The 25,152-nt window shown below is 39.0% G+C and overlaps 1 protein-coding gene across 9 annotated transcripts in view; it reads left to right on the top strand.

The window, feature by feature from the left end:
• The window catches only part of adgrb2 (adhesion G protein-coupled receptor B2), a 306,144-nt gene that overhangs the window by 264,226 nt on the left and 16,766 nt on the right, over positions 1-25,152 (top strand). For 7 of the 9 annotated variants that reach the window (XM_081376690.1, XM_081376692.1, XM_081376689.1 and 4 more), the window contains 9 exons: positions 1,750-1,819; positions 3,898-3,964; positions 5,379-5,464; positions 9,013-9,111; positions 11,861-12,032; positions 17,215-17,307; positions 19,223-19,262; positions 19,438-19,452; positions 20,407-21,143. In XM_081376690.1, the coding sequence (XP_081232816.1) occupies positions 1,750-1,819; positions 3,898-3,964; positions 5,379-5,464; positions 9,013-9,111; positions 11,861-12,032; positions 17,215-17,307; positions 19,223-19,262; positions 19,438-19,452; positions 20,407-21,143 (1,379 nt within the window). The remainder of the gene's footprint in view (positions 1-1,749; positions 1,820-3,897; positions 3,965-5,378; positions 5,465-9,012; positions 9,112-11,860; positions 12,033-17,214; positions 17,308-19,222; positions 19,263-19,437; positions 19,453-20,406; positions 21,144-25,152) is intronic. The other 2 variants (XM_081376691.1, XM_081376687.1) reach the window with 1 other exon arrangement.

Here is a 25,152-nt window from a genome sequence, read left to right as displayed (position 1 = left end):
TCAGTCTTTTTTTCCTTAGAATTTGACTTTATATATCTCACAGTTCTGAGAAAAGATATCAGAATTGCGAGATATAAACTTGCAATTGCTATTAAAAAATTCAGAATTGCAAGTTTATTTTTCGCAATTCTGACTTTATAACACACAATTGTGAGATAAAAGGTTGCAATTATCTTTTAAATGTTTTATTATGTGGCGGAAACAAGCTTCCATATATGACTGATCACTTTGTTAGAACTTGCAGTAAAAACTTCAAAACAAAATTTGGTGGTTTTGATCAAAAACTCATATCTAATGTTTAAATGCTCTGAATACCTGTTTTTATTTTTTGAGGTTGAGGTTTTTGAAATTTGTTTTTATGATTTTTTTTATTTCTATATTTTATGATATATTTGATTTTTTTTTGATTGAGCTGCCTGAAAAAATAAAATAAAAATCATAATACACAGCTACTTTTGAATGGCCAATACATTTTCAATCACACCTTCCATCAGAGCAAACTCATGTTTCTCATTGTGTCACTCATTTCTTCCTCCAGAGTGGCATGCGGATCCCCGTTCATCCCACGTCTTTCAATCCTGTTCTCTAAACCCGAGTTTCTCTAATTGCCTTTAATTTCCAGAGTTAATCAGAGCATTGTTAATTGCATGAATATTTCAGAGGAGAGCTCATTATGTGTGGACGTTGCACGCAGACATAGAACGAGAAGAATGGATAGGTCTAATTAGCACATGAGTAAAGCTGGCCTCCCCGACTGTGATGGCAAACACAATAGAGAGACGGCCAGGAAACACTCACAGACACAGACAGGGGAGCGGAGGATGGGGTTCGACACAGTAAAGGTCACTGTATGCAACATTGTAATCAAGGACCAATAAGTCAATAAGTACACCTTCCCCGATCGCAAGATGGGAAACTTTATAAACAATGCTTAGTTATGAAATCTTAAATAGCAAAATGCAATAATTTTTTTAAAGGGGGGGGGGGTATATAGTATATATAATATATATTATATAAAATAAAAATGATAAATATGGCAGTTAGGTTATTTTATGTTTTATTTTATTTGTCTCTTAAATGTATCAGTGGCATTGCATTGGTTGTAATTTAAAGGTGCAAAAAGTTCTGGTATGATTTATCTTGTTTTTCATTTTTACATCACAAAAACAGGCTGTTTTAACAGGGGTGTGTTGGGGGCTCTGTGTACTTTCCCTGTGGAGCACTCTTAGAGAATACAGACAGGAACGTTTACACTTCTGCACTTTGGCCTCTTGAAAAGAGACACATACAAAGAGGCCCATGGGACTTGCTCTCTGCTAAAGTAGCGTGTTTGAGGTCTGGGAGGGCACTGTGCACAGGGGGAATGGTGTACCTGTGCACTGTGTGCATTTGTCCATGAAAAGGGCACAAGCTAAAGAAAGTCACCAATGTGAGAGGACATTACTTCAGTTAGCTTCCTCTTCAGCCTTAGGCCTTCTGGCATTAATGGCTCTATTATGGAACAGGGATCGGGGATTCTAGATTTTCATAATTTGCCTTTTAGCAATGCTCGTCCTTTGTTAAATGTGGTGGACAATTTTCTCGTGCATTCACGTAAATGTACTTTCATATCATTTTAATTTGTTTAACTTGTTCCATCCATTAAATATCAATGAACTTAGCAACCATGTTTTCTAAAACAATTTAAGCAATTAAACCTTTTAAATTTCTATGAATTGAGTTTTTTCATCATAGACTTTTTTCTTGCAGGTCTTCCAGCCCTTGTGGTCGCTGTATCTGTGGGTTTCACCCGGGCTAGAGGTTACGGCACACCAAGTTAGTAAGTATCACTGATGCAATGTAGTCTCGCAAGGAAAATGTTGAGACGTTCATCTTTCATCAAGTGCCATTTTGAGGGTTACATCAAGTCTCAGGTGTTCTCAAGATGTTATTGAATGTGGAAAAGCATATGGAAGTTCCTACATATGCTGTTTGTGAACATTGAGTAATCTGTATTATAGCATAACATGTAATGCAGAGACAACATATGCAAAGACAATGCAAAGACAACTTTCTCCATTGGGGAAATGTACTTTTCAAAGTAATGCAGTACGATATTGTGTTCCTCCCTAAAAAAGTAACTAATTGTGTTTACTTTCTTTATGGAAAGTAATGTTACGTTACTTTTGCGTTACTTCTTCTCACTTGGGAACAACAATAAAAGTTATATTTTTGGCCAATGAAAAGGCTCCTTCACACCAAAAGTGAAATGTATAAGCCTTAGGCTGAAGGAAATGCAAATGAATGCCTGTAAAGTTGATGGCACAGCACAAATAAACATTTCAGCAGTGCTGCCATTCTGGATTGCAGAAGAATAGAATGCAGAAGAAATTTCAACTCTCTTACTTAATGAAGTGATTTTAAATGCATATAGTATATTTATGTTATAGCATATTAAATTATAGCAGATTTGCGTAATATTCTGAGTTTGCATTTCAATGTTTTTATTCATTTTGAGGGATACTGAATCTATTTTTGTGCAGTAGTCTAGTCTTTAGTCTAGAACTACAATAACCATCATGTTTACACTGCGCACACAACACCTCTGCACTTACTCCCGATTTCTCTTAACATGGGGACAAGAGAGGTGTCGGTCAATAAGTGGGAAAACAAAGTAACTTGCATTACGTATTTGAAGAAGTAACTCAGTTTTTTTGTTGTGAATTTAAAAGTAATGCATTATTTTACTAGTTACTTGCATTACTTTACTAGTTAAAAAAAAAGTAACCTGGTTACGTAACTCACGGGTACGCCCCATACGTACATCACATTAAAAATATAACCAAAGTGTGAAAGATGTGCTAATATACCCAATGTTTTAAGACACAAATCAAAGTCTGAGGGTTTTACGGACTAATCCGAAGCCAGATGTTTTCATCTTTAGAGCTCCATTTTGGTGCCCAGACAAACACTGGAAAAGGAAAGTTTTTTTAGTGAATGTTGCCTAATTTTGACCTTTAACCTTGGAAGAACGTCTTCTAAAACCAGATCCTTCCCTGGGCTATTTTTCCTCTATTCCTATGGATTCCCTCAAAGTGGGGCCAATTTTCTGCTGCTCTGCATATAATGGTTTCTGTCTTTACTGCACTACTAAGCAATTGATTTAAACCAGGGAGTTCTCTGACTAATCGGAGACAAAAGTTGAAAACAATGGTGTCCTTTGAAAGCTTTAATTGGATGTGTTTGACACATGGGTTCCCCTCAAACCAAAAGACAAATTTTGGAAACGGTGCCAGGAAGTCAGTCGCCTCAGATAACCTCACCACTGGGCTGCTTATTTCTCTGCAGTCTTTCACATATGAATACATGTACGATTGAAAGCATGTGTCTATAGTCCTTTCACAGCTGACATTTCACAAGGAAGTCAGAATTCAAACTAGATTGAAATTGTTTGATTGTCCTTGACCAGAACATTAGCAAAATGTCGAAATAGCTCTATTAAAATAATGATTAATAATGCTTGTATATAAAGTATGACCTTCGAGATTTTGCAGAGCTGTTTGTGTAGAACTTTTATCAGGCAATATCTGGATCTGTCCATTAACTTTGCAGCTTTTATGTGGTATCTGCAATGAAAGGAATTTAACAATGTGATATTTCCAGAAACATTACAAGGAGTATGATGAAGAGGTTGTATTTAAAATATCCTCTTCAGTTTCTTCATTTAGGGAACAAATTTGATTGGAGTCCAAGTTCAATTTAATCTTTATTTGTGTGAAGAAAAATAATTGAAGGTTAATGAAAACTGCAATTCTTTCCCGCCAAGCCCTTTTTTTCTGAAGCCAACACTATCTCAACTTTCCCTTGTGATTTTCTGCTTTAAATTTCACTTTATCTCTCTCTTTCTCTCAATTTCAGTTGTTGGTTGTCTCTGGAAGGGGGGCTGCTCTATGCTTTTGTTGGTCCTGCTGCTGTCATTGTACTGGTAAGTTTCAGACTCTGCTTTCCCATTGGTTAGATTAGTAAACATGAGCACCGCCCTCTTTAATATGCACTTTAAATATATCACGCCTGCAGTCGAAGAGAAAAATCGGTCACTAATGAGATTAGAGTTGAGGCCTGTTTCATTTAACGTATTTTTCATCAGTATATCATGTTTAAATGCGTGAGTGAACTTGATGAGCTTATTAGACCAAAGCGACCAAAGTGTGTGTATCTATATATCCTCCATCCCCGGTCTCAGGTGCTGTGTGTTTTCTGTGAGGTGTTTGCATTGTTTTTCATGGTCAGATGTGATTTGCGCGGTTTGTTTCTTGGTGGTGGCATAAAGCGGCCCTCTCAAACAAACAACTGCAAATGAGATTTGGGCATCTGGAGATGCCAGCTCCCTCTTTGGAGAGGCAAATCTAATTAATGAAAAAATAATTAATCTTGCCTCCAGCAAACAGTAAAGTAGAGACCCATTGTCTAAGCAAGCGCCTTGCATGATCAGAATACGAACGGCACTCGTAAACATGTTAGACTTGGTAGGTTCGATATTCTCTTGGACTGAACATGCTGAGTATTGATTGAGCACAGGGGTCTTCAACAGGGGGCCCGTTACGATGTTGTTTCCTCTCAAACTATTTCTGGGTAGCAACTATGTAAAACTTTAGTTAATGCAAAGGCTAACATGAATTTATACTAATACTTTTACAGCATTTATTAATCTTGGTTAATGTTAATTTGGGCAAAAGTTTGGGGTCAGTTAGATATAGATTGATAATATTAAGAAACGATTCTTGAGCACCAAACTTTGTTTTTCTGGTTAAAAGGTGTAGTTTTGTGAACTTCAATTCATTTGAATTATGTTTTCCTTGCATTCGAATTACAATTGCAAATCTGCATTTAATTTGCTATTTAATTTCAAATGGAATTAAAGGTGCTGTGTATAATTTTTTTGACTGTACTAAAGCATAAAACTACCATAATACGTTTGCAGCGATTTAGGAAACATGCCAAGGTCAAATACAAATAAATTGTGTGTGCCAGGTGGGAATGTCTGTTTTTGTTTTGGTCTGTGTGATCCCGCCCACTGCCAATTTACCCAATAGTATTTTGACACCCCGGGTTGCCAGTTGGCGTAAAACACAGCGTATTGCAGCAATGGAAGCCAGCGAACGAACTGTGTCAGAGATTGCAGATACGTGTCTTCTGGCAACCCACATGAGCGTTGAGTCTGCAGTACCCATTTCAATCGCTATCTGTCAACATTACAGACTGCACCTTTAAAGAGTTAGAATTCTAATTCAAAGCATCCTCAATTCAGTCCTAAAAGGTGTACAACCCTGTTCTTAACTAGCAAAAAACATTACTTAAATAACAAAGTAGATAACACTACTTCTATCTTTTTCCTGCAGGTAAACATGCTGATTGGAATAGTGGTCTTCAACAAGCTCATGTCTAGAGATGGCATCTCAGACAAGTCCAAAAAGCAAAGAGCAGGGTAAGTGAAGGTCAAAGCGATGGCTATATGATACCCATCTATTTCTGGATTTGCACCAAGTTACTCATTTACCACTGGCCTGTTGAAGGTTTTAAAATATCCTGTCAAATATGTGTATGGGCGAAATAAATTACTCATGCTCTCTCTCTCTCTCTCTCTCTCTCTCTCACACACACACACACACACACACACACACGCACACACAACCACTAAAAGTTGAAAAACATCAGACTGAAAGCCAAGATATGACAGCTTCATTAATGGACTTGTATTGATTTGCTGGCCTGCTAACCTCAGGCTAGTTCTCTGATAGCTCTGTCATTAGCTAAGTGTATATTCATTGTTCATGTAACTGCACATACTGACAGGATCAAGGAGCTCTTGTGCTTTTAAAACGCTTGTTCTGTTTTGCCTTTGTTTGATTGGACACAAAGCAGAGTGATCCATTAAACACTTGTGTTAATGAGTGGACCGCCACATCCCTGACCGCAAACGAGAAGCTAAACCGCACTGAGAGATTGAACATTCCCATTCCGCTCCATGAATCCTCTACCCTGAAACTTTAAGAGTGTTCTCACAGCCCTCCATCTTTAATTAAACTACGACCACATCAGAAATCCCCATTTTTAAGTGCAGTGCATTGTTTAAAATGAGCTCACGGGTCAACTGCTGTCAAGCTCATTGCGATGCATAATCGCATTTTCGCCAATAGTACACTGAAGGCATGAGAACCGCCTTATTACAGTGCAACTGAATTAGTGTGTCTAATGGGTACCGATAGCCTCTCCACTTTGAATGCATGCTGTACAAATGTCATTTAGATATGTGGCATTGCTTTGGTGGACCACCATACCGATGTCTTGGCAGGAAACTGTGGGTCTTACTAATTGAATGAGGAGCTAATCAGAGATCTGAGCTAATCCAATGACTGGATATTTGTAATCCCTCCAGGACATTCTGCAGTTTTGCCCTAATTGATTTGTCTTTTTTTTCTTCCACTTTTCTTTTCCTGTAATGTTTATGTACAAAGGAGATCAATGCATATTGGGAGCTGCAATGGCTAACTATGGATTTTTCAGCTAGTGGCTTGTACATAAAAATGTCCCAGTGTTTAAATTCAGTTCGACTCATTTCCATATTCACACTCTCTCATGTTGTCTTTCACATATACAATGCCCGGCCAAAATAAATGCTGTTTGGATTTAAATGGGCTAATGCTTAAGCCTAGCGGTGATTCTTATGTTTCTAGCATGTTATATGTTTGGCCACAGTTCTTCTAACCCTAATTGATAGAGTGTGTAGCTCTTCATTTCTTAATCATGTATGAAGATATGGCCATATTCCAATTTCAAGATTCATCAGGCTCAAATTGTGAAAGAATGGTTGGGAGGAACATGAAGAATCATTTTCACACATGAATTGGCTCCTCTGAGTCCAGATCTTAAATTCATTGAAAGTCTTTGGGATGTGCTGGAGGAGACTTTACAGAGTGCTGGACTCTGGCATTGTCAATACAAGATCTTGACCAAAAAGGTATGTACCTCTTGATCGAAATAAATGTTGCGATGTTATTTTCATCAAGAGGTGCATACATTTTTGGTATCAGAGAATTTGAAAATTGAGAAACCAAAATATCACAGAATTTTAAGTGGGCCGGTAAGAAGCCACTCAAAGCACCTTAGCAACCGCATAGCAATGCCCTATAAACCACCCTCAACACTCTAGGATCTTAGCAGTGGTTTTCGCACAGGCAAGCAGCAATTTATTTTCTTTAGAAGGATACTAAATTTAGTATTTTGCTTTTATTGTTAGGGTTAGGTAAATAAATGTGTCCACTGTTGTGAGCTGACCCTGAGTGCCCCCTCATTTGCATATTTCTAATGCTCTGAGCACTTTCTCCAACTCTGTGACATAAGACTGCATGTATTTTGTTACCTTTACTGTTTCAATTATCTTCTCAGAACACTAACATAAAAAAACTGACTAAAATTGTAAAAAAAAAAAAAATGCTTTGATTTTCAATGGCTTAATAATGCACTAACACAGAAGTTTGAATCAAGTGTATGTACAGTATATTCAGTAGATCGCCTAAAGCACTGAACCAATGAAGTCCACTCCACTCTATTTGATTTTTCACGAGACCGTGTTCAACAGAAAACTTTTTATGTTTTAGCTGTTCATTTACACGACGACAGCGTTTTGGGGACGTTAAAATGCAAACTTTTTAAAATGGGCTTCAAAGTTCAAGTTTTTGAAAACGATACCGTTATCGTCTCCGTGAAAACTACAAAAAAATAAGAATTTGTGAAAATGGTATGCGCATGCATATTACATGTTCAGTCTATAGGCATGTTTCTATACAAAGTGACATCGCCAACTACTGGCCTGGCATGAATAATACAGCGTTTTTAGTCATTTTCGTGGATCCATGTGAACAGGGATCTTTTTAACAACATTGTCGTCTGTACGTGAAACTTTTCAAAAATGCAAAGGAAAAAATGTTTCTGGTTTTAGTACATAGTTGTCGTGTAAACATACCCATAACTATTTTTAAAATAAAACTAAATTACCTAAGAAGCAAACGGTTTAAGATTTAAGATTTCTTAGAATGTATTTGTTTCATTGGTGAATTCTTTTTTCATATAGTTTTAGCATAAATTTCCTTTAATTTAAAAATGTCTCCCAATGCAACAAAACACAACACATTTGTATTCATATATTCTCACATTTTTACTGATAGGGAAAGTATTTGTTCTCCTTTAAATCTTTAGTGCCACTTTTACACCTCAGACCTTTATTTATAAAGCTGAGGGGGATTGTAACGAGGTTCATTAAAAACCAAACTTCCTGGTTAATGACCCGAGGGAAACCAACCTGGACGTGCTGGTCTGCTTCCTAACAATGCCTACACAAATCAAGGGTCACGAGCGGTATCAGGTGTGTGTGAGTGTGTCAACAGCGAGAGACTATCCTTCTCTCTGCATCAGTCTTACTCGTGTTTTCACACACAAAAACTCCTATAACACACAAACACACACTTCAGTGAGCAGCTGAAGTAGGTTAGTCTTTGCAGCTCCCATCTGCCTCATCTGCTGATTGTTAATGATCTGTGGTTGCATTCTACTGTGTTTCTCTCCATTTTATCATTTTCCTGCCTTCATTGTCTCTTTCTCTCACACACACAAGCTACTTTCACGCTGTGACAGTCATTACAAATCTCACTCTGCCGTTGCTGTTGTTCATTGCTCGATGCTGTTCTCTTGGCATTACTTTAATTTTGTCTTTCTCTTTCTTTTTCCTCTCTTTTATGTGTTCCCTTTCCTTATGTACTTGTTTTGTTGTCATTATCCAAATATTCCATTTGCAATTCCTCTCCAATCTGCATTCAACCTTTTACCATCGTGCCGTTTGTGTGTATTGGCATGAATGTGGGTGTATGGCTGGATCTCCCTGCTTCTGTGTGTCATGTCAACCTCTTCCCCATGTGAATATATATATATATATGTATGTATGTTTGTGTGTGTGTGTGTGTGTATTGGGTCCTGAAGTCCACCGTTGGAAGGGCGTAGCAGGCTGCTCCTGAAATGCTCCAAGTGTGGCGTGATCTCCAGTACCGCCCTGTCCAGCTCTACCGCCAGCAGCGCCATGTTAGTCTCATTCCATATTCTCTCTTTGTCTCTTACTTTCTCTCTCCATATCTTTCTTTTTTTCTCTTTATCTCTCTAGAGCCCAACTGACAGTAAGAAACAGAAACTCTTCAAAGAGCCACCCTCCTGTCAGCACACTCCAGAACTACACTGCAAAATCACTTTTTTTAAATCTTTGCTGAGAAATTCCCTCAAATAAGATAATTTAAGGCATTACAATATTATAAATCATTGAATAGACATTACAAAAAAAAAAAAAACTTTAAACATTAATATCTTTTATTCGTCAAACATAAGCCTACAGGACTCACTACAAAACATTTTGCAATCGAGTTATAAAAGTGTCCAAGGCAGACTTAGGAGTCATTCAGGGCATGTTTTTTTTTTTGGTTTTTTTTTGCATTGGTTTATGTTTTTCTTAGCTTAACTTTGCTTTTGATATTGCTTGTTGTTTTTTTTTCCGTTTGGTTTCGTGTTCATATGCATCTTTTGCACTGCAAAAAACCCTGTTCTGAAGTATTTTGTGTCTAATTGTGAATCATATTAATGCTTGTTAAATGTCTTTCAAGTATATTATGTCTTGCCACACAGGCAAATTATTTCACTTGTATTTAGGACAAAATTGTAAAACGTGCATACAATCTTTCACTGCATGCAGTAAGACAAAATACACTTGTATTCAAGATCCAGTCTATGACTACAGTATGCTAATGTTGTAAATTTAGTTAATTATCTTATTTCAAGGATTTTAAATATTTAAACTAGAAAATCAGACAAAAATATTCCTAACAGGAGTGTTCCTTCAGCTGTGTTGACTGTAGACTTTTGCAAAAACACGCACATAAACACAAACACGGTGTGCTCTTTGAAGAGGTAAAGAACCAGAGTGTGGAGCTAGGGCCACCTCTGATTCTTTTGGCTTTGGATAAATTGGACTTCTCTCCTCTATTTGCTGGAGGGAGTCATGTTATTGAATTGATCATGAAATGAATGATATCGCTTCTCTGTTCCTCTTTCTCTTTGTCAATTTTTATTTTTTTCTTGTTCCTCATCTCATTCTTGCTGTCTGCTTTTTTTTTCTCTGTCTCTGCTATCCGTGTATACTGTAAATATCGGGCATGTGTGTGTGGCGCCATAATACAACTTCCATTTATAGAAATTAATGAAGAGGACTTCCTAAAGGAAGTTGGGGTGGACCATGTTCACATGATCCCACCGATTACCTCATTTCCTTTAATACCGAGGTTCCTGCTCCATCCAAACCCCATGCTTTCTCTCCACAGTTAGATAGAGGAGGACAATGAATTTGAGTCATGCTATTTTACATTTACCAAGTCAACCTTGTCTTTCTGCATTGCTCTTGTATGAGCATGTGAACTCATTTAGTAGATTTGCATATAGGAGCAAATCTCTGTCTCATTGCTAATGTCCGTCCCATTGCAGTCACTTGCAGGAGACTGAGTCAGTGCAGCGTGAAGATGTTAAATTGATGCCCAGCTGTGGTGAGCCCTTGCATCGCTGAGCTTAAGCAGACAAGTCCTTACTGTCACCTAATATTTATCTAAATAGGCTCTGCATGATGCAGAACCAAAACACTCCTGTAGCATTAGCAACATGTTGGAAATCTATTAGGGCATGTTAGCATGAGTGCTCAGCATTATGAACAACAATTATTTGTGAGAGTAATGTGAGAGTGTGTCCTAACTGGATTGACCATGTGTGTCTGTGAATAAAAAAATAAAAAAAATAGGTTACACTTTATTTCAATTCCACTTTTGACATACTAACTATAAGTAACTTTGCAATTGCATGTCAACTAACTTTTTTTAGACTGTTTGGTTAGGGTTAGGGTTAGGGTTAGGGTTAGGGTTAGAAGAAAAAATTGATATTTTACTGATATGTTACAAAGTTACTTCTAGTCAGTAGATTGTTTGTTGGGGAGCATCAAAATAAAATCTAAGCAGATATTAAGCAGACGTTCTATAGACTGTATTAGTATATTAATACTCTACTGGTAGTTGGTAGTACTGTAGTTGGTAGTTGGTAGTAGACTGGTAGTTGACGTACTGTAGTTGCAAAGTTACTTAGTAGAATGTCTAAAGTGGACTATCGAAATGAAGTGTTACCCAATAATAATGTCATTGCTAAATATAGTTACACTTTATTTTACAGTACATGTACTTACAGTGTACTTACCCAATAAAGTACTGGTGATATAAGGTAACAACATGGGTTAAGGTTAGGTTTAGGGGTAGGTTCAGGGTTAGTACCTAGTTATAACCCAGTATTGTAATTGCTAAGTATTTAGTATGTACATGCGAAACAGGACTGTAAAATAAAGTGCTACCTTAAATATTAATATCATTACCAAGTTACCACATATGTAGTGTATTCATAAATATGATACTTAAAAATGCACAAAATTTGTGGTGGGAAATTTGGTAACTGGTACATTTTTAAATATACTCTCTCAATACTCAGTTGTTGCACACACATAATATAGCAACCACTTGATTTGGGATGTCAGGTTTTTAATTACTACCACTCATTACGCATACATTTACGCTGTATTGACTCTCAGTTAAATGTCTGTGTTGCTGTGCTGGTCTCTAAACCTTATCAACGCTCCATCAAAACTCTAATTGTGATAATCGTTGATCTTAATGGTTAATGATTCCAGGTGCAGTGATGTCACCACCTTGCTGCACGAAGGATGAAATGCATTTTGCTCTGTACTCTCTCTTCATAGGGCGTCATTATGGAGCTCTTGTGTGGTTCTCCCTCTGCTGGCGCTCACGTGGATGTCAGCTGTGCTGGCCATCACAGACCGCCGATCAACCCTCTTCCAGGTGCTCTTCGCCGTCTTTGACTCAGTCCAGGGATTCGTCATCATCACCGTGCACTGTGCCATGCGCCGAGAGGTCAGTGGGTTACTTTTTTTTGTACAACCCTAATTCTGAATGTGAGATGAGACTGGGGTCTTTTGGGGATCCTGGGCCCCTAGCATCAGAGTGCAAGGGTGGATTTCCTGCAGGGAGACTGCAGGAAAGACTGCCGAATGACTAAAGAAATGTTATTAGCAAGATGGTAGAAAACTGTACATTGCTTGTCTATTCCACCCACTGCCACTTATACCAACGATGGAAATAAGCAGAGTACAATAGCTTAATATGTGGGAGAGCGTTGCTATAGAGAGTGACAATATTGTATGTCAATATGTAGCACTTCAAAGTCAATACCAAATCAAAACTATTTAGCACATTATTTGTAATTGAAAAGGTGTAATGACAAAATATGGTTATGGTTACGCTTAAAATAGTTACAAAATAGATGGATGAGATGATGGTAACTTATACCATTAATCTTACCCAGCATGTAAAATGTTACTAGAGAGAGAGAGAGAGAGAGAGAGAGAGAGAGAGAGAGAGAGAGAGAGAGACAAGAGGATGTAAAGAGAGAGATACCCAAGAAAGGAACCCAGTGAATAAGAGAGCCAGAGCACCAAAGAGCCAGAGCAACAGTTTCAATCTTCTTTTCTCCTTTCCTGACCATGTGAATAAAACCCAAATGTGAGATATTCAAACTGACCAATCAGATGATTACAACTTCCCCCATTGTACTAAAGGTGTGACAATTCATCGACCTCCAAAGTACACACATCTTGGCCTACAGGCTTTGAATTGCTATCAGCCCCTCTGTGTAAGGAAGCCCCTCTTTAGGAACTCCAAATGGTCCTTGTGGTAGTAAGAGGGGGTGGAAAACGGTAAAGCAAATGTCTTGGTTCATTTTAAATATCTTGGATTATTATAAAAACCCCTGGCTTAGATGGCATCCTTCTCCATTACAATATTATGGGCCCTATTTTAATGTTCTAAGTGCATGGTCCAAGTGTGGTTTGGGCGTGTCCGAATCCACTTTTGCTAGTTTAACGATATGAAAAATGGATGCCGTGTGCGGCACATGGTCTAAAAGGGTTGTCCCTATTCTCTTAATGAGTAATGGGTGTGTTTTGGGTGTAATGTGCAATCAGAGTCTCATCTCCCATTCCCTTTAAAAGCGAGTTGCGCTCACGCCATGGCGGATTCGCTATTTACATGACGGAATTTGCAAGCGGAAAGACTGAACGCTTCTCTAGCGAGGAAACGAATCTGCTCGTGCGCGAGGTTAAAGGCCGTATACAGACCATATACAAGACAAGCCGGATTTAACCATATCTTTGTTTACACAATATCAATCTTTTACATTGTAATCCTTTGATGTTTAATATTTGGCATGTTTGTGTGCTGCTGTGCATCCCAGTGTGTTTAATAAGCAGAGTGTATGCGCGTTGTGGACCCACCCATAGGCGCATATTACTAATGCGCCCTTTAAACAACCAGGTTTCAGTTGGTCAATGGCGCAGTCTATTTCAGTTGCCTCAAAATAGCAACGCGCCAACAATGCGCCTGAACACACCTCGTTTTCAGACCAGCACGCCCATGGGCGCACAAATGCATTTGCTATTTAAACAACATGGCGCAGGACATGAAATTGATAACTGTCAGGCTAAAACTAGCAAAAAACACTTGCTTTGCACCGCATTGCCCTATGTGTGTGTGATTGGCCATAATAGTATGAAAAATAAAAGTTGCACTGTTATACTGCCAGTCCTAGAGGACAGACAGAGGTGTATTTAAATGGAGATTGCTGGAGGAGTTTTATTTGAGTCCATTATTTTAAGGTCCACTTAGGAGTAAAACTTGGCTGAGACAATCAGTTTTTTGAAATAGCATGCACTACTTCCACGTTATAATGGGTTGATCTGAGCAGCCATAAATAAATCATCTTATGGGTCAAACTGTAGTCACTCTGTAGCCAAAATGTGACAGCTCAACTCTCCAGCATGTTCTGTGATAACTGTGGCTGACTTTCATGCATCGGGTAAATTAAAATATGCTGCTGGAGTTTGAGAAGGGAGAGAAAAATCAGTTCCAAATCGCTAAGCCATATATGTTAAATCAATATCGCAAAACCAAAGGATTAGATTAAAATAAATCCTGGTATTATTTTAGTAAATATATGAAAATCCCTGGGAAGGCTTTGATGTAATCCCTAATAGCTTTAGCAAAACAAGGGAGTGGAGTGGAGTTTGTGCACCGGATCCTTGCGCTATATGCAGTTTGATGTGCGAATTACGCTTTGAAATGGCTGAGCCAACAATGGAAAGGCAGCATTCGTGATTAGCACAGGCAAATGAGTGTGGGAATAGTTTGTTCTCATGCATTAGTGAAGATAGAGAGAGTCTAGAAGGCATGCCATCGGCTGTCACTCTGATACGTCTACAGCTTTGACTCAGCAGACAGTCATCCACAAACAAACTGAGAATGAGACCGCCTCTTGCTCTGTCTTGCGAAACAGCCTAGTGTTCCTGCACATCATAATTTTAGTTGTGGGGAGGGAGGCAGACTGATTACATATTCCGGTCTAGGCCAGTGAATAGTGTTGCAGCATGATAACTCATGCTCAGTTGAATAGAAAGAGAAGGGATTTACTAAACAGTGCAGAGAATGTGCAGTCTATAAATAAAGTGTTTCAACAGCATATGTTTGATGCTATTCTGTGGACGCCAGTAGATTAATGTGTCATTTGTTCAGCGTGTGACCTTTGCAAACCATAAAGGTCGTGTCAGATCAACCACTTGGGACAACATGTACAACATGTTGTAGAATTAACGTGTCTAAAATGTGCCTCCAGATATCTCTGTACCTTGTTTACCCTCATAGTAGTACCTTAAGGGCACATATTATTACCCAAGGGTACAAATATGCACCTTATCAGTGTACACAATTGTCCCTTTAGGGGTACTGCCTGAGTGACAAACCTTTGTAACCTTAAATGTAAAAGTTTTGCACATTTTTCCCTCCTGAAAGTAAATCAAAATGCATTTCTAAGGCTACATTCACACTGCGAGCCTTAGTACTCAATTCGATTTATTGCTCAGACCTGATTTTTATTGTATAGCTGTTCACATCGTTGTTTTAAATGTGGCCAATATCATATTCCAGTGCGAACAGATCATGGTCCTGAACTGACCCGCATGCGCAAAAGAACGATAAAAAACGTCACGCAGCACGTTGTCGTACGGAGGTAAACACAGAGGACGTTAAAGTAAGTGATTATGCATTTATTTATAGTGTGATCTGCCACGGTAGCCAGCGAATTTATGTGCAGGCAATTTAAAAAAACAAACAAAGATGAAGATACGAAAAAATAGAGCAGAGTTCGTGTTTTGCTTGTATGAGCTGTAGATTTCGCAACTGTTTTGATTACTTTGGGTATGTAAATTCTTTGAAGTGACTCCCATGAGCACAGAATTGTGACAAATGTTGCTCTAGAGTGATGTAAAATTCGCATGAATTCCGAATTCCTGCATGAACATCTGACCTGTATCTGATTTAGTACCACATTTGGAACTGGCTCAAATCGGATTTTAAAAGATCAGAATCCATGTGGTTTGTGCTGTTCAAACAGATCTGAGTCACATGTGAGCAAAAAAATTGCAGTCTGAACGTAGTCTAAGACATCAGTTTACATCAGTATTTAACTCTGTCCTCTTGTGATTTTTATCACCTGTTGTGCATCCAGATAGTGTAAGAAAAGCTCAGTTATTATCTGTTATGTCTTTGTTGGCAATAAGAGCTCTGATCTTCCCAGTTAGGAGACACTGCTTTCACTTGGTCATTCTGTAGGCGTTGTGGCCATAAATTTGTATGCAAATGAGTGGCATCCCGTTGCTAAGGCTACACTGTCGTCAGGGAAAACAGCCTATCACGTTGTCTTTTTTTTTTTTGAAAGAGAGTGTCTTCCTCTCTATTGTTGTAGAGCATATGCAGTTCTGTAAATCCTTCCTGCAGAAATGCAAACAGGCTCACTGCAATGTTTGTCACTCAGGAATATAAACTAATATCAAAGTTTTATGGGAAATTGCATACGGATGCCCTCTGTAGATTACTAAACTAACTAGATTAAATCGATAGATTCTCCTGAGTGAATAGAATCTGCTAGTGCCTTAAGGATATTTATTTTCATCATTAGTTCCATGTAAACATTTACACGATTGTGGAAAGATATTCACCCCTCCTATTCATTTTCTTTCTTTTTTTTCTAACAATGATGTAACAATCTTAAGAATCAATGACACTCTACATGTAATGCAGTGATGGATGACTATAATGAGAAGCAGTAAACAAAAACAATAACATAACTCCACTTCGTTAACACTGAATGCCTAAACCAAAATGACATATTGATTGTAAGATTTATTTAATTACTATAAAATGTTTAATCTGCATTGTAGAACACACTCTCACTCTCTCATTACATTTCAGTCGTATCCAACTCTTGGTGATTCTATGGTCCATTTTCTCGCCATACTAACCAAAATTTTAAGGTCACTATGCTTATAAAATGCAGTTGACGCTCTCTTTTATACCTGAACTATATATGAACACAAACAGGACTGACAACCATATTCTGTAGGGGTGTGAATCATCACTGGTCTCATGATTCAATTTGATTATCATATCAACGATTCCATTCAATATCACAATGCATCACAATGCGTTGCGTTGAACACAGTCTGAACACAGCTGAAGACAGTAGCATTTAGAACTAATAAACTCTAGTAAATACTAAAAGCGCATGAAACTGTCAAATAGAGTACTTTAGTTACAATAACGCGCGCATACACACTCGCACACATGCACACATACACACACACACACACTATGTTAAAATAGTGGGTGCATTTTGTATTACTCGCTTTTGTGTTTCACCTTTCTCCACCATTTTACGCAAGCGAGACAAGCGTGTATGTGACGAATGACATCAGAGAAACGTTAGTAGGCTGAAACGGTTATAATCGATTATGGTCTATTACTGCATCTATGCACAATCGTCCACGTCTGCATCACGATGCATCATAGAATCCTAATATTCTGCTACTGTGTGATTGTCATTATAGAGGTTTGAAACTATGATGTTTTCGTATCTGATTGATTGATTTGATTCAATTTTGAGCCTCTATGATTTGCCCTGGTTGTATCTCATGACTTCCCACCTCAGGTGCAGGATGCAGTGCGCTGCAGGATGGGCGGCTGCAAAGACGACAGTGAAAACTCTCCGGACTCCTGCAAGAACGGCCAGGTGCAGATCATGGTGAATAGCATTCCATTCCATTTCATCTCACGTGGGACTCTCAGAGGGTCGGCTCCTCCTCTCCTAAACAGCATGGGTTACTGGGTGATTGTGTTTCAAATTGGTGTTGTATTGTAAATTGGAGCAGGCGGCTCACCGAATGCGAAAGACTATTCTACAGAGGTTGCTGGTTAAAAATCCTGGTCAGCTCCCATCTATGTCCTCTTTCCTTTAAGGAAGCCCTTTTTGTGCAGTTTCTAATATTAAGATAGTTGTACAATAGTTGTTCAGTTAGAGACATAAGTGCTTAAAATCAGAAGCTTTTTGAATAGCGTTGCACATATTCAAATGTTGTAAGGTCGAACTAGATATATACTATAAATAAACTGCACGTCAGTAACATACTTAGCACTTATAACCTTGTGGGGTGTTTTAATAGTTTTTAAGCCCTTTACCCAGTGTCCTGCAGCGATTTGTTTGTGACAAAGACTAGACTTGCATGTAGCCATGGTAACTACAGCAGGAACTCTCCAATTGTGTGTGTGTGTGGATAGGTTTGGATGAGAGGGATAACCGCCCCTGCAGGTCTGCTCCACCTTTCCACTTCATCTCCTCAGCTCACCGCTCACTTTTTCTCTCTCTACCTTTCTCTCCGTTCTGCCTCTTTGCCGGCAGAGGTGCCCACACCAGCCCAGCCTCTACAGTCAGGACCAGTGTGGGTCACTCCGATATCCACCTGGGTGCTGCCAAGGCTGCCACCAAACCTGCCCCACCCACCCTCCTCTAGCCTTGGCCAATCACAGTCATGGACACAGCCATAACCACACCCACACTCTCCACCAGAACCACACTCAGACTCTGAACCACAACCACCTTCTCAATCACAACCACAACCACTCCCACGGACTCAACCACAACCACGTCCATACTCTCAACCACACTCTCGACAAGAACCACACCCTGAACCACAACCACATACATACACTCAACCCCAACCGTGCCCACGTTCACCGCCAGAGCCTAGTCCTGGAGCAAAATCATATGACCGTACGTCTCTGAAATGAACGTGATTGCATGTGTTTGCTTTAGAGTTAGTACTGTCAATTTTAGAGTGTAGCTGTTGGCGTACTGTGAGCATATTAACCCGCTAATTAGATAAGTTGCTAGCTGTCAGCAGATCTGACTTTAATTTATGTAGTACAAAGTAACTTCATTTCCATGGCTGTGCAGTAGAAGTTTTGCATAGTCGCAGGTCTCAACTTAAATATGCAGGTATATGTATACATATAAGTTGCTTTCACTGGGAATGCTAAAATTGCTCCACAGTGTAATACCCTCACTAAAGCTTTGTTTTGAACTCCTTTGAGAGTCAGTTCTTTTGGCAGCACTAACCAACACTGAATTCCAATGAAGGCCTGGAGTTAAAAAGAACTGCTCTCGGATGGACGTTTACGGTTTACCCTGAGGGACGCAGTCATTTTGCATCCATTGTACTGTTTTTTTTTTTTTTTTAAGAGTCCTACCCTCTTTTCATAAAAATAATATCCGTTTTTTGTTAGTTTTTTTGGAAAGTCAAGCCCAGCTGTGTCAGACTGCAATATGCTAATTTATTTTCACTTCGGTTCAATGTAATTAGTGCTGGTGCTAAGGGATCTGCTTTTATTGTAGAGGTGTTGCAGATGTGTTGCATTAGACTAGGACTTTGTCGAAACTGTGTGGTGATTGCTAAAATGAAAATGTTGTTTCTTTTTGATGGACTTTAACCGCCACATACTGTCTGTTACTGCCCTCAGCTCCACCCTTCACCATGCCAAAGTTGTATGACTGTATGTAAATTATCAAGAACTGGCATCTATATTATAGTTCACTTATGAATAGTATGTCGTTTGTAACAAGATTAAGTTATCTCTCTTCTGTCCTTCATTCACCTGCACAGACGGACTTTGAGAAAGATGTGGACTTGGCTTGTCAAACGGGTAAGTATTTCTAGACCCTCCATTATGCCTTTCACTATTGCACTTCTTTGCTTTCTCATTCTTGCACTCTCCTCACCGGTTCTTTCACATTGGCCTGGTTCTAATGCTGTTTGTTTGGTTAAGTTTGTTAATGTAAAGTTAACCCTGCACATCGTTGTCTCCCCCTCACTTGCAGAGAGAGGACACCCATGTAAGTCTCACACTTAAGTTGGCAATTTGTGTTAGACTAAAGTATTTTATTGTTTTGCATAAATTGACATACCAAATATGCATTTTTTGCTCTTTGATTACCATACCCTTATCATCTTCAGCATACTAGGGCATTAATGGATACATTTTTGATCAATTTTGTGGACGAGAAACTACCATTGTAATAATATTAACCTTAAAAAATGAAAGTTTTTCATCAGGTATGTTATTTTAGATTTGTTTATTTAAGTTTTTTCCCCATGTTACTTTTTCACCTTTTGACTAAGTTATGTTTTCTGTTAAATGAGAGCTTATAAATGATGTATAAAATGGTTAAGCCTTTACCGCTGATGGTTTTTCCCTTAGAGCAGCTGTTTTGTGCATGGCTTTCCCTGCTATCCCTACTTAATTCGACTGAACTCCTGCTGTAGCACCAGCCTTTGCAACCGATTTTGCAATCCAAATTTGCATGCTGAGAATCCCAGTTACTAACTCACCTGCCTGAAAATATTTGTCCTTTCTTGCCCTCACTGCCTTCTGCACCTTTGACCCTTTCCTGCTCTTCTGACCTCTCCATTGGCATGCTCCATTTCCGTGCAACTGAGCTCATTTTCTTTTGTCTCTTATCCCATCATTCCCTCCACCGATCACATTCTCTCCGCACCCACATGAATCAATCTTGCTTACTCTGTCACTGCTTCAACCTCTCTCTAAAACATCTGGGTTCTATACCTTTGGGAACTCCTGTGTAACCATCTTCCTTCACTCCCCTTTCCTTTTCTGTAATGTATCGTTTCACCATCCAACTTTCTGTTATGATTGGTTTCTCTCTCTGCTCTTTGCCTCTCCGTCCATCTGTGTGATCTTGTGCACTCGACTTCTGCTCCTGTCTCTTTCTTCCTCCCCACTTCTGTCTATCTGTTCTCTCTCTTTCTTCCTTTCTCCCCTACCTCAGTCATCTTTAAGGAGGTAAACACCTGTAACCCTGCCACCATAACTGGCACTCTATCCCGCATCTCCCTGGATGACGAGGACGACCCCAAGTTGGCAGGTCATCAGGAAGGAGTTAATTTCAGCAGCCTACCTGGGAATATCCCACCCCCTAACCTCCTGGTGCAGGTACCTGCTTTGGGTACCCTGAATGAGCTAAGCGAGCAGCCACTGAAGAAGGATGTCAATGTGGAGCAACAAGGCCAGCATCAGCGATCCGGACCCATCTACCTGTGCACAGAGAGTGGGCTGGGTTGGGCCCGACCAAACCCTTCTTCCACCCAGGATTCAGCTGGAGGAGGCGGGGAAGGGGACTACATGGTGTTACCACGTCGGACAGTCAGTCTCAAGCCCCCTCCTCCACCCCAGGATGAGGGGAAGCCCCTGAACATTACAGTAGATGACCCTCCCTTTCCTCCACCCCCTTCACCCTTGACTCTGCATCCAGCTGAGAGTGAGGCATACCCTGCAGACTTTGCACCTGTGGACCACATCAGCATGAACCTAAACCGCTCCTACGGCACTCTCAAACAGTTGCCGGCCCACACCGGGCACACGCACTCCAACACCCACACCCTGCAGGTCAAGCAGAATCGTCCCTCTGTCCGGCAGATCCTTACCTCGGGAACAGTGGAGCGCACTAGAACCCTTCCCCGCAACCTGGGCAGCACCAACACCAGCCTCTCGGCTGGATCTTTGGAAGTAAGTAGGGGTTAAAGTAGGGGTACATTCTTTCACAATCTAGAACAACCATCACTTCTGAATGTCCCAGGGTATTTTGGAAACCACCTGTGGTTTACAATTGTGGCATACAACCTAGGTACACAATAGTACTGTAATCTCCTGGCATTCTTGCCAGGAAAAAGGGAACCGGGGACCACATAGCACAAAGAATCATGCTGGCAGAAAAATGTCAGGTAGATCAACACAACAAAAAACATAAGAGAGATGAAACCAAGCATGAATGCAGTGATTGCAAACACGCCGGCCTAAACACACAAGGCGTAGAATCTTACCTAGCTACAAATTACAATTAAAGGGCTAGTTCTCCCAAAATAATTTAATTGTCATCATTTACATTCCCAACATGTATGACTTTCTTCAGTGAAAAATAAAATATATTTTGAAGAGTTTATTTGTACTTTTTGTCTACACAATGGAAGCCAATGAGGTCCAAAACAACACTAGACCCCATTGACTTTTTTTTCCCCCAAGATATCTTCCTTTGTGTTCCGCAGAAGTCATACAGGTTTGGAATGACATGAGGGTGAGTAAATTATCATTTTTGGGTGAACTCTCCCTTTTAGGTGTTGTTACAGGAGAGCAATACCATGGCTGATTTATCTTATTAGCAGTGTCTCCTTTCATTTCGGGGCTGAATGATTGTACATCATCTGTTGTCCCAGAGACGCAATGCATACTGATCATGTAGCAACTCTCTCGTCAGTCCATCACTGGAATGCATTCAGGTGTGCCTTCTAAACCCAGAGTCCCCTGTCAACATGATGTTACACAACTTGGTGACTGCATCAGGTTTGGTGTGTTTGTATGTGTGTGTGTGTGTGTGTGTGTGTGTGTGTGTGGTGTGTGTGTGTGTGTGTGTGTGTGCAGTTGCGCTTCTCTCTATAATTACACTACAGCCCCACAAGGAGGGACAGCAGATGGTGAGAGAGAAACAGCCAGAGGAAGTGCCTGAGAGAGCCTGCATTCCTTCATTAAATGACACAAAACCTTCCCGCTCTGTCTCCTATACATAGTTCTTGGGACTGGGGCATGAATTTATAACTAAAGTCAGTTGTCAAACTTAAAGTATGCATCAAATTAGTAGGTTCTATTTTTATTTTTTTTTGCACAAATAAAACTTGTTCTTCATCAAAATGTAATAACTTGCTCTGCATCTAAAAAAAAAAAAAAAAAAAAAAACTTTTTTAAACTAACATCACCCTAAGCCGTCTTGTTTCAAACGTAGTGCCTGAAACTCCAAATGGAAGTGCTTAAGTTTCAAAAAATGTTGGACTCAGAAGGTCAAACTAAATATTTTATGAGCTGTTTTATTTTTATGAGTTTTATCATTTTTTTAACAGTGATTTTTGCTGCTTTCTAGCAATGAACATCATTAGATTTACATTTTTTTTAAACAAAACACTAAAAATGAAAGTATATATAATATAATAACAATAATATTAATACACCAGAATGGTGTAACATATTTTGTAAGTGCGGCAAATAACAGGTAAACTGAGAACATGCTTATAAGCTTTCGTTCATAAGGCGTAGTTAGTTTTTGGCAAAATGACTATTTATCAACTTATATTTCCCATTAAAGGTGAACTATGTAAGATTTTTGCAGTAAGGGAGGGAGTCGCCAGTCAGTGGCATCATATCCGCGTTACCCTCGTTTCCACTTGTACTGACAGGGTCAACTGGGTTACGCCTAGCGGCACGCTCACACTATTATTATTTTGTTCAAACATTATGGACCATGGCAAGCAGACTTTGGGACAAAAGGAGAATTAAAACGAGGATCAATATCAGTGTGGCATTTTCGAGATGCCGAGAGCTCCACGTCCGCGACCGACTTGACAGAGATGCGAGTGGCGTCTCTGTCAAGAGTGTTGCGTGTACTTTATTAGACAGGTGAGCAAATGTACATAAAACTAATCAATGTTATATAGTTCAACATGATGAAATGTTAGAATATGATCTGTATGTTATTCTAATGTTGATCTAGCTTACTGCTAGTCTCATACAGCCAACAAACTAACACATAGAATAACATTCAACACACTCAAATGTAGTTTAGTGTGATAGTGTAACTGTTAGACCAAGTGAAACAGCGCTGCGTTACCTCACAAGTTTAATTAGCCCAATAAACTGACCTGTGTGAGTAGTAATAAAGCACTGGATAGTTTGGTAGAATTAATTGTCCTTATTCCTTTATATCCGCGGGACTCACGTGTGGCGCCGATATCTGTCTCTCATTAGCAATCGCGGCTTGCTTCATACCACAGTCATGTTAAAAACATCAATGTATTCACTCATCTATAAACATTATTAGATCCATCAGCTTGACGACAAGGTCTATAATTCTGCTTAATGCTTATGCGTCATCAACCTACGCCTTTGTTATTGTAAGAGGTTAGCGACCCCTAGCGGCAAAAAAATACATATTGTAGCTTTAATTAAAGTGTTTTTTTTTTTCATCCGTGATTACCTGATTTACTCTGAAATAAATCACATCACGGAAGTAAAATATTAATTTCATGTTGACTTTAAAACTGTTTTAATGCTTTGGCAGTTGACCACCTGTGTAATACAGAAAATGTTTCTCAATCATTCTCTTTCTGTCTCTGTCTCACACAATTACTCAAGTGCCTTGGTTGTTAGAGTATACATCATGCATATCATTTTCATATCATCATGCTGGTAAGGCTGCAATACACCAGTTTTAGAAGTGGTTTTTAAAACTTTTTCTCTGAAGAACTCAAGTTTGGTGATGTAAGGTTGGGGTCACAAAGGAAAAGGTTCCTGGGTATTGATATTTTAGTGGGCTTTAACACTGCAGGGTTTGTAGTGCTTTGGCTTGCTGTAACCTAACTCACCGAGTGACGCCTTAACTTTGTCAACAACTAACTTCTCACACTTTAAACAAAGTATAAAATGTGACTCATTCTCATCCTCCCTTTGTGAGTATGCCCAGGTCTTGACTGGTTTGTGTTCAGTGAGTTTGAGCTTGTGACAAATTGCCACAGAATGTGTACAGACACTATTGGTTACCTCCATTTGTGAATGTATTTTGAATAACCTAAACTTTTTATTATAGACTATTGCATCTCTTACGTGTATGGAATTTTAAGCCTCAATTAGTACAGCAGGAAATAGAAATATTCTGTTTGCTTTTCAGATTGCCTTGGAGGGTGCAGACATAGGAAACCTCTCAGATATGACACTTAGTATACTACAATTAATGTCCATGGTCCAAAATTATTGCTCAAAAGTTTAAATAAATGTGTATAAAACCATATTTGCCATGTAACATAGCCTACTTGGTTTAAGAAGGATAGTCTTACACTTGCCGGTGTGTGAGCCATTCACTATAAAGTGACACAAATCACCTACTAAAGAAAACATTTGTCATGATTCACATGCCGTCAGACTTTAGAAGTTTATATATTATGTAATTGATATATTACATCAGAAATATATATATATTTTTTCAATAGAACTCCATGTGACGTCACTGTGTCCTATTCCTCATATTAAGGAAACTGAAAATATGAGGGGGCAAATGTTCCTCGCCAACAATTGGTATATCATAATTTTGTGACCGTTGTCATGTCACTGCTAAATAATGTCACAGCTAAAATGTATAAGTTATCACATTTTCCAAGGATGAACATATATATTCTTAAAAGATAACATTGTTGATTTTTAACCAGCTTTGTAATGTTACATTATAACAAGGAAAATAAACGGGGATAGCTATATGTGCAGGTAACATGGAGAAAGTTTACATTGTTCATTTTACATATACTAGCCTACTACAGTTTCAGGGCCTATGTGAAAAATGTATTGCCAGGTGGTTTTCTCAATTAATTTTAATGGAAATCATTTTGAACACCGTACATTATATATGCAAATTGCACTATGCAGATGTGCAAACAAAAATTGTAAGAGCCGAGCAAGTTCCTTCTGAGCAAGTTTTTTTTTT

This window comes from Scardinius erythrophthalmus (genome assembly GCF_964197995.2).
Source record: "Scardinius erythrophthalmus genome assembly, chromosome: 10".
NCBI classification, from domain to species: domain Eukaryota; kingdom Metazoa; phylum Chordata; class Actinopteri; order Cypriniformes; family Leuciscidae; genus Scardinius; species Scardinius erythrophthalmus.
The sequence above is the reverse complement of the archived record's forward strand: the minus strand, read 5'-3'. Positions and strand labels throughout refer to the sequence as shown.